The following is a 10,000-nucleotide window of genomic DNA, read 5'->3' as shown; positions in this document are numbered from 1 at the left end:
CAAGTTTTCCTGAATTAATATATTTATTCTAATTTTTTTCTCATGAAATGATAAAGCTACCCATTTCATTATGTATGAGGTCAATTTCTTTTTATTGGAGTTAAAATTAACGTAGATATATGACCGAACCTAACCAACCCTACCTAACCTAACCTAACCTATCTTTATAGGTTAGGTTTGGTTAGGTAGCCGAAAAAGTTAGGTTAGGTTAGGTTAGGTAGGTTAGGTAGTCGAAAAACAATTAATTCATGAAAACTTGGCTTATTAGGCAAATTGGGCCTTGCATAGTAGGCTGAAAGTTGCGTTCTGGCTACTAGGTACGACATATATATATATATATATATATATATATATATATATATATATATATATATATATATATATATATATATATATATATATATATATGTCTTACCTAGTAGCCAGAAGGCACTTCTCAGCCTACTATGCAAGGCCCAATTTGCCTAATAAGCCAAGTTTTCCTGAATTAATATATTTTCTCTAATTTTTTTTTATGAAATGATAAAGCTACCCATTTCATTATGTATGAGGTCAATTTTTTTTATTGGAGTTAAAAATAACGTAGATATGTGACTGAACCTAACCAACCCTACCTAACCTAACCTAACCTATCTTTATAGGTTAGGTTCGGTTAGGTAGCCAAAAAAGTTAGGTTAGGTTAGGTTAGGTAGGTTAGGTAGTCGGAAAACAATTAATTCATGAAAACTTGGCTTATTTGGCAAATCGGGCCTTGCATAGTAGGCTGAGAAGTGCGTTCTGGCTACTAGGTACGACATATATATATATATATATATATATATATATATATATATATATATATATATATATATATAATATATATATATATATGTATATATATATATATATATATATATATATATATATATATATATATATATATATATACATATATATATATATATATATATATATATATATATATATATATATATATATATATATATATATATATATAATATATATATATATATATATATATATATATATATATATGTCGTACCTAGTAGCCAGAACGCACTTCTCAGCCTACTATGCAAGGCCCGATTTGCCTAATAAGCCAAGTTTTCCTGAATTATTATATTTTCTCTAATTTTTTTCTTATGAAATGATAAAGCTACCCATTTCATTATGTATGAGGTCAATTTTTTTTTATTGTAGTTAAAATTAACGTAGATATATGACCGAACCTAACCAACCCTACCTAACCTAACCTATCTTTATAGGTTAGGTTAGGTTAGGTAGCCGAAAAAGTTAGGTTAGGTTAGGTTAGGTAGGTTAGGTAGTCGAAAAACAAATATTTCATGAAAACTTGGCTTATTAGGTAAATTGGGCGCTGCATAGTAAGCTGAGAAGTGCGTTCTGGCTACTAGGTACGACATATATATATATAGAGAGAGAGAGAGAGAGAGAGAGAGAGAGAGAGAGAGAGAGAGAGAGAGAGAGAGAGAGAGAGAGAGAGAGAGAGAGAGAGAGAGAGAGAGAGAGAGAGAGAGAGAGAGAGAGAGACTCAGAAGTAATCAAATCCAGCCTATAGGCCCTCAAAAGATATCAAATCCAGACTGATGGGCATCAAATGGAATCAACACATTACAATATAATCTTTAATACGAGAGGATTTATAGCGATTTATATGAGAAGGAGCGAATGGTTAGGGAAGTCAGAATGGAGAGAAAAGATTTCCGTTTCCTAGAATATTTCATAAAACATGTGTATTCGTGAAATATACTGGAATCGGAGAGAGCAAGGATGATTGAGGGAAGTCATTAGGCAATGATTCGTAATGATTGAACTACCGACAGCTGAACTAGCGGGGATTAGAAGGTATATATGTATGGTGTGGTATTTAGCAAGAGAGAGCGCTCTGCCTTAATTACTATACGGGTCTTCGAAGGGATATGAGGATTAGAATTCGCAACAGAACGGAAGAAAGGAATGATGCCAAACCACTTGTACGATCGGGGACTGAACTCCGACCTGGAAAAAAAAAGCGAAACCGTCTCTGTATCGCCCAGTCCAAGTGAGAGACTTATAGCTAATTCGTTACCCTGTATTCGGGTAATGCAGGGTATGGTGCCAGGTCCTTGAGCCCTATGACGAACCAACCCCAGCCAACCTAACCTAACCTTACCCTAACCTAACCCACCCCAACCTGTCACTGCGAGTCAAGCTGTCACCCGCCAACCCGTTCTCGCAAATTTAATAAGTCAATATTGACTTATTAAATATGTGCATAGGTGACATACTTAACATAATAGATACCCTTAAAAAGATTCATAGAAAACACCGACCTAACCTAACCTACTTAGTATGTTAAGATAAGCATCTTATTGCTTCGTAATTACAATTATTACCTAACCTATAATAGGTATAGGTTAAGTAATAATTGTAATTACGAAGCAATAAGATGCTTATCTTAAGATACTAACAAGGTTAGGTAAGGTCGGTGTTTTCTATGAATCTTTTAAGGGTATCTATTATGTTTAGTATATCACCTATGCACGTAGTTAATAAGTCAATATTGACTTTACGAATTTGCGAGAACGGGTTGCACCCGCAGTGACAGATTTACCCGAGCTAGATCACTCGTAATTAGAAGAGGCACAGCGCCTTCAGTGACTTACGAGGCCAACGAGGGGAGACCGTGTGTGTGTGTGTGTGTGTGTGTGTGTGTGTGTACTCACCTATTTGTGCTTGCGAAGGGTTGAGCTTTGGCTCTTTGGTTTGGCTCTTTGACTTCATCTCAACTGTCAATCAACTGGTGTACAGGTTCCTGAGCCTACTGGGCTCTATCATATCTACAATTGAAACTGTGTATGGAGTCAGCCTCCACCACATCACTGCCTAGTGCATTCCATCTGTTAACTACTCTGACACTAAAAAAGTTCCTTCTTACGTCCCTGTGGCTCATGTGGGTACTTAGTTTCCACCTGTCTCCCATTGTTCGCGTCCCGCCAGTGTTGAATAGTTTATCGTTGTTTACTTGGTCGATTCCCCTGAGGATTTTGTAGGTTGTGATCATGTCCCCCCTTACTCTTCTGTCTTCCAGTGTCGTAAGGTGCATTTCCCGCATCCTTTCCTCATAACTCATGCCTCTTAGTTCTGGGACTAGTCTAGTAGCATACCTATGGACTTTTTCCGGCTTCGTCTTGTGCTTGACAAGGTACGGGCTTTATGCTGGGGCCGCATACTCCAGGATTTCTCTTACATATGTGGTGTAAAAGATTCTGAATGATTCCTTACAAAAGTTCCTGAAGCTGTTCTGATGTTAGCCAGCCTCGCATATGCTGCAGACGTTATTCTTTTTATGTGGGCTTCAGGAGACAGGTTTGGTGTGATATCAACTCCTAGATCTTTCTCTCTGTCTGTTTCATTAAATACTTCATCTCCTATTCTGTATCCTGTGTCTGGTCTCCTGTTTCCACTGCCTAGTTTCATTACTTTGCATTTACTCGGGTTGAACTTTAACAGCTATTTGTTGGACCATTCACTCAGTCTATCTACATCAACTTGTAGCCTCCTACTATCATTCTCTGTTTCAATCCTCCTCATAATTTTTGCATCGTCGGCAAACATTGAGAGGAACGAATCTATAGCCTCTGGGAGATCATTTACATATACCAGAAACAGAATAGGTCCAAGAACTGACCCCTGCGGGACTCCACTTGTAACGTCTCGCCAATCTGAGACCTCACCCCTCACACAGACTCGTTGTCTCCTGTTGCTTAGGTACTTCTTTATCCAATGGAGTACCTTGCCTTTCACTCCAGCCTGCATCTCCAGCTTTCTCACTAGCCTCTTGTGTGGCACTGTACTTTCTGTACAATCCAAAATTATGCAGTCTCCCCACCCATCTCTTTCTTGACTTATTTTTGTTGCCTGGTCGTAGAATTCAAGTAACGCTGTGAGGCAGGACGTGCCATCCCGGAACCCATGTTGATGATGTGTTACAAAGTTCCTTCGCTCCAGATGCTCCACTAGCTTTTTTCGCACAATCGTCTCCATCAGCTTGCATGGTATGCAGGTTAGGGACACTGGCCTGTAGTTCAGTGCCTCCTGTCTATCCCCTTTCTTTTATACCGGGACAACGTTAGCTGCTTTCCAAATATATGGCAGTTCCCCTGTTGCCAGTGATTTGTTATACACTAAGGAGAATGGTAAACACAGTTCTTTTGCTCCTTCCTTTAGTATCCAAGGGGTGATTCCATCTGGGCCTATAGCCTTTGTCACATCCAACTCTAGTAAACACTTCCTTACTTCCCCGCTGGTAATCTCAAACTCTTCCAGTGGTTCCTGGTTAGCTATTCCCTCTCTTATCTCTGGAATTTCTCCCTACTCTAAGGTGAAGACCTGGAATTTCTTATTCAGTTCCTCACACACTTCCGCGTCATTTGTAGTGAATCCTTCTGCCCCTATCCTTAATTTCATAACCTGTTCCTTTACTGTTGTTTTTCTCCTGATGTGGCTATGCAACAATTTAGGCTGAGTCTTTGCCTTGCTTGCGATGTTATTTTCGTATTGTCTTTCTGTCTCTCTCTTCTCACCCTGACATATTCATTCCTGGCATTCTGGTATCATTCTCTGCTCTCCAGTGTCCTGTTATTCCTATAGTTTCTCCATGCCCTTTTATTTTGCTGCTTAGCTAGTCTACATCTCTGATTAAACCATAGGTTTCTCATCTTCATTTCTCTGTTTTTCTTTTGGACTGGGACAAGCTTGTTTGCTGCGTCCTTGCACTTCTGCGGGATGTAATCCATCATATCTTGGGCCGTCTTTTCCCTGAGCTCTGTTTCCCATGCTATATCTGTTTGGAATTTTCTTATCCCCTCATAGTTTCCCTTTCGGTATGCTAACCTTTTGGTTTCGGTATCCCTCCTCGAGTTCAATAACCCTTCTTCAATCAGGTACTCAAACACCAGAACACTGTGGTCGCTCATTCCTACTGGGTTCTCAAAACCTATTTCTCTTATGTCGGAGTCGTTCAGAGTGAAGACTAGGTCGAGTTTCGCTGGTTCGTCATTGCCTCTCATCCTTGTGGGTTCTCTGACATGCTGGGTTAAAAAGTTTCTAGTCACCACCTCCAATAGTTTGGCTCTACACGTATACTCGCCTCCATGCGGTCCTTGCTCTCCCTGTCAATCCTCTCGTGATTGAAGTCGCTCATGATGAGCAGGTGGGATCTATTTCTACAGGCAGCAGAGGCTGCCCTCTCAATTATAGTGTTAACTGCCATGTTAACTGCCATGTGTACATACCTAGTTGTACTCACCTCGTTGTGCTTGCTGGCTCTTTGGTCCCGCCTCTCAACTGTCAATCAACTGGTGTACAGGTTCCTGAGCCTACTGGGCTCTATCATATCTACATATGAAACTGTGTATGGAGTCAGCCTCCACCACATCACTGCCTAATGCATTCCATCTGTTAACTACTCTGACACTGAAAAAGTTCATTCTAACGTCCCTGTGACTCATTTGGGTACTTAGTCTCCACCTGTGACTCATTTGGGTACTTAGTCTCCACCTGTGTCCCCTTGTTCCTGATCCACCCGTTGTGGAACAGTTTGAACAGTTTGTGTGAACAGTTTGTTCAACTTATATACATAAACCGGGTTCACTCTCCTTGGGAAAACTAATTAATAAATTAAAATCAATATTTCTTGAGTGAATGTTTAGAAATGACCTTACACTTCTACTGTCATGAATTCTTATCAAAGTCATATTGATGACGTTTGAGATGTGTGACAAAAGGATTTTACCGAGTTATTGTTCACTAATAAACTTTTGCAAGTTATCGAGAATATATATTTGTTTTGCGGTACTTTCCCGGAATGGCAGCCATTGTCTGTTACCTCGAGTCTTCTGTTTGCAGGAGGAAGAGAAGGAGGTGGAGGCAATGAAGATGCCTACATTGCACACCTCTTGCAAGATGCATGTATAAGATGCCTGAAGTTTCTTCCTGCATACAGCAAGATAATTACTGCTCCGAGCCTGCAGCAAAACTTACATAATCGCAAGCGCTAGGCTTGAATTAATCAAATTATTGTAATCGCGAAAGTTTTCAATCCTTCATGTTGTCTGCTGGCGAGTGTACGACGCTCCGTTTTCTTCGCTCCGTTTTCTTCGCTCCGTTTTCTGTGTTTTAATCAACATCTTACAAGGGAAAGGGAGTTGAACGTTTTAGCTTGTTAGAACCTTTCTTAGCAACAGACTGGCTGAAAGGAGTAATGGGAGAATGGGGGCCAACGACTGCGACCTGACCACCCATCCCCTAGGAGAGATGTGTGGCCAGAAGCAGGTATAGAGTAGCTTAGAACAATGAGTCAGTGAATAGTGACAGTCAGTTTGACCATTGAGCCGAAGCTCAACACCTGCAAGCACAACAAGGTGAGCACTCACACACACACACACACACACACACACACACACCTCAACCCTCCTTTTTCCCCCACGTCCCCAAGCCCTCCACCCTTTCCCCCCCCCGCCCCAAGCCCCCCATCTCCCCTATCCCCCACAGCCTCTCCTCCCCCCATGCTTCCCCAACCCTCCCTCTCTCACCCCCCCAACCCTCCCCCTCTCACTCTCCCCTCCAACCCTCTCCCTCTCACTCCCCCCCTACCCTCTCCCTCTTACCCACCCCCCTTACCCTCCCCCTCTCCCCACCACCCCCCTCTCCCCCACCCCCCAAGCCCTCCCTCCTCCACCAGTCTCCCCGTGCCAGGCCCTCCAGCTCCCACTCACCCCAGATCCCAAAGGTCCCCCCCAGAGAAGAAGCAGAAGAGAGTCAGTTTCAGGGTGATGTACTCGAACATAGATGGGATCACAAGCAAGACAAGTGAACTAAGGGAAAGAGCACAGGAAGTTAGCCCAGATGTGATCGAACTCACTGAAACAAAACTCTCTGGAATCATAACGAATGCCGTGTTTCCCCAGGAGTATACAGTAATAAGGAAAGAGAGGGAAGGTAGGGGAGGAGGTGGAGTGGCCCTACTCATGAGAAAGGATTGGAGTTTTAAGGAGATGGCCATCCCGGGCTGTGAGGAGTTCAGAGACTACATAGCAAGCACCATGACAATGGGAGGACCAAGAATAGTAGTAGCAGTAATATACAACCCTCCACCAAATGACAGAAGACCCAGTCAAGAGTATGAAAACAACAACATGGCAGTTAACACTATAATTGAGAGGGCAGCCTCTACTGCCTGTAGAAATAGATCCCACCTGCTCATCATGGGCTACTTCAATCACGGAAGGATTGACTGGGAGAACAAGGAACCGCATGGAGGCGAGGATATGTGGAGAGCCAAACTATTGGAGGTGGTGACAAGAAACTTTTTAACCCAACATGTCGGAGAACCCACAAGGATGAGAGGCAATGATGAACCAGCGAGACTCGACCTAGTCTTCACTCTGAACGACTCCGACATAAGAAAAATCGGTTTTGTGGACCCAGAAGGAATGAGCGACCACAGTGTACTGGTGTTTTAGGACTTGATTGAAGAAGGGTTATTGAACTCGAGGAGGGATACCGAAGCCAAAAGGTTAGCATACCGAAAGGGAAACTATGAGGGGATAAGAAAATTCCTAACAGATATAGCATGGGAAACAGAGCTCAGGGGAAAGACGGCCCACGATATGATGGATTACATCACACAGAAGTGCAAGGACGCAGCAAACAAGTTTGTCCCAGTCCAAAAGGAAAACAGAGAAATGAAAATGAGAAACCCATGGTTTAATCAGAGATGTAGGCTAGCTAAGCAGCAAAGTAAAAGGGCATGGAGAAACTATAGGAATAACAGGACACTGGACAGCAGAGAAAGATACCAGAATGCCAGGAATGAATATGTCAGGATGAGAAGAGAGGCAGAAAGACAATACGAAAATGACATCGCAAGCAAGGCAAAGACTCAGCCTAAATTGTTGCATAGCCACATTAGGAGAAAAACAACAGTAAAGGAACAGGTTATGAAATTAAGGATAGGGGCAGAAGGATTCGCTACAAATGACAAGGAAGTGTGTGAGTAATTGAATAAAAAATTCCAGGTCTTCACCTTAGAGCAAGGAGAAATTCCAGAAGTAAGTGTGGGAATAGCTAACCAGGAACCACTGGAAGAGTTTGAGATTACCAGCGGGGAAGTAAGGAAGTGTTTACTAGAGTTGGATGTGACAAAGGCTATAGGCCCAGATGGAATCTCCCCTTGGGTTCTAAAGGAAGGAGCAGGAGAACTGTGCCTACCACTCTCCATAGTGTATAACAAATCACTGGCAACAGGGGAACTGCCCGATATTTGGAAAGCAGCTAACGTAGTCCCGATATACAAGAAAGGGGATAGACAGGAGGCACTGAACTACAGGCCTGTGTCCCTAACCTGCATACCATGCAAGCTGATGGAGAAGATTGTGCGAAAAAAACTAGTAGAGCATCTGGAGCGAAGGAACTTTGTAACACAGCATCAAAATGGTTTCAGGGATGGCAGGTCCTGCCTCACAGGGTTACTTGAATTCTACGACCAGGCAACAAAAATAATGCAAGAAAGAGAAGGGTGGGCAGACTGCATATTTTTAGACTGTCAGAAAGCCTTTGATACAGTGCCACACAAGAGGCTAGTGCGAAAGTTGGAGACGCAGGCTGGAGTGAAAGGGAAGGTACTCCGGTGGATAGAGGAGTACCTAAGCAACAGGAGACAACGAGTTTGTGAGAGGGGTGAGGTCTCAAATTGGCGAGACGTTACGAGCGGAGTCCTGCAGGGGTCAGTTCTTGGACCTATACTGTTTCTGGTATATGTAAATGATCTCCCAGAGGCTATAGATTCGTTCCTCTCAATGTTTGCCGACGATGCAAAAATTATGAGGAGGATTGAAACAGAGGATGATAGTAGGAGGCTACAAGATGACCTAGATAGACTGAGTGAATGGTCCAACAAATGGCTGTTGAAGTTCAACCCGAGTAAATGCAAAGTAATGAAACTAGGCAGTGGAAACAGGAGGCCAGACACAAGATACAGAATAGGAAATGAAGTACTTAATGGAACAGACAGAGAGAAAGATCTAGGAGTTGATATCACACCAAACCTGTCTCCTGAAGCCCACATAAAGAGAATAACGTCTGCGGCATATGCGAGGCTGGCTAACATCAGAACGGCGTTCAGGAACCTGTGTAAGGAATCATTCAGAATCTTATACACAACATATGTAAGACCAATCCTGGAGTATGCGGCCCCAGCATGGAGCCCGTACCTTGTCAAGCACAAGACGGAGATGGAAAAAGTCCAAAGGTATGCCACTAGACTAGTCTCAGAACTAAAAGGCATGAGTTATGAGGAAAGGCTGCGGGAAATGCACCTTACGACACTGGAAGACAGAAGAGTAAGGGGCGACATGATCACAACCTACAAAATCCTCAGGGGAATCGACCGGGTAAACAAGGATGAACTATTCAACACTGGAGGGACGCGAACAAGGGGACACAGGTGGAAGTTGAATACCTAAATGAGCCACAGAGACATTAGAAAGAACTTTTTCAGTGTCAGAGTAGTTAGTAAATGGAATGCACTAGGAAGTGATGTGGTGGAGGCTGACTCCAAACACAGTTTCAAATGTAGATATGATATAGCCCAGTAGGCTCAGGAATCTGTACACCAGTTGATTGACGGTTGAGAGGCGGGACCAAAGAGCCAGAGCTCAACCCCCGCAAGCACAAATAGGTGAGTACAATTAGGTGAGTACACGCACACACACTCACACTCACACACACACACACACACACACACACACACACACACACACACACACACACACACACACACACACACACACACACACACAAAGCTGAAGCTAGGTCTGCGGTTAAGGAAGTTGCCATGGAAGTGGCTTCCTCTCAGGAAGCAGCTAGATGTACTAGCCGGCTGATAGAGAGAAATAGAGCAGTAGTAGTAGCAGGCATTGAAGAACAAACAGGGACCAGA

At 42.9% G+C, this 10,000-nt stretch overlaps 1 protein-coding gene across 1 annotated transcript in view; it reads left to right on the top strand.

The window, feature by feature from the left end:
• Positions 1-5,976, top strand: part of LOC138366321 (aspartate aminotransferase-like) — a 41,022-nt gene extending 35,046 nt beyond the window's left edge. Inside the window, exon 9 of the mRNA XM_069327350.1 lies at positions 5,908-5,976. Within this exon, the coding sequence (XP_069183451.1) occupies positions 5,908-5,976 (69 nt within the window). The remainder of the gene's footprint in view (positions 1-5,907) is intronic.
• Positions 5,977-10,000: the final 4,024 nt, after the last annotated feature.

The sequence above is a fragment of the Procambarus clarkii genome, chromosome 19 (assembly GCF_040958095.1).
Source record: "Procambarus clarkii isolate CNS0578487 chromosome 19, FALCON_Pclarkii_2.0, whole genome shotgun sequence".
Classification (NCBI taxonomy): Eukaryota; Metazoa; Arthropoda; class Malacostraca; order Decapoda; family Cambaridae; genus Procambarus; species Procambarus clarkii.
The sequence above is the reverse complement of the archived record's forward strand: the minus strand, read 5'-3'. Positions and strand labels throughout refer to the sequence as shown.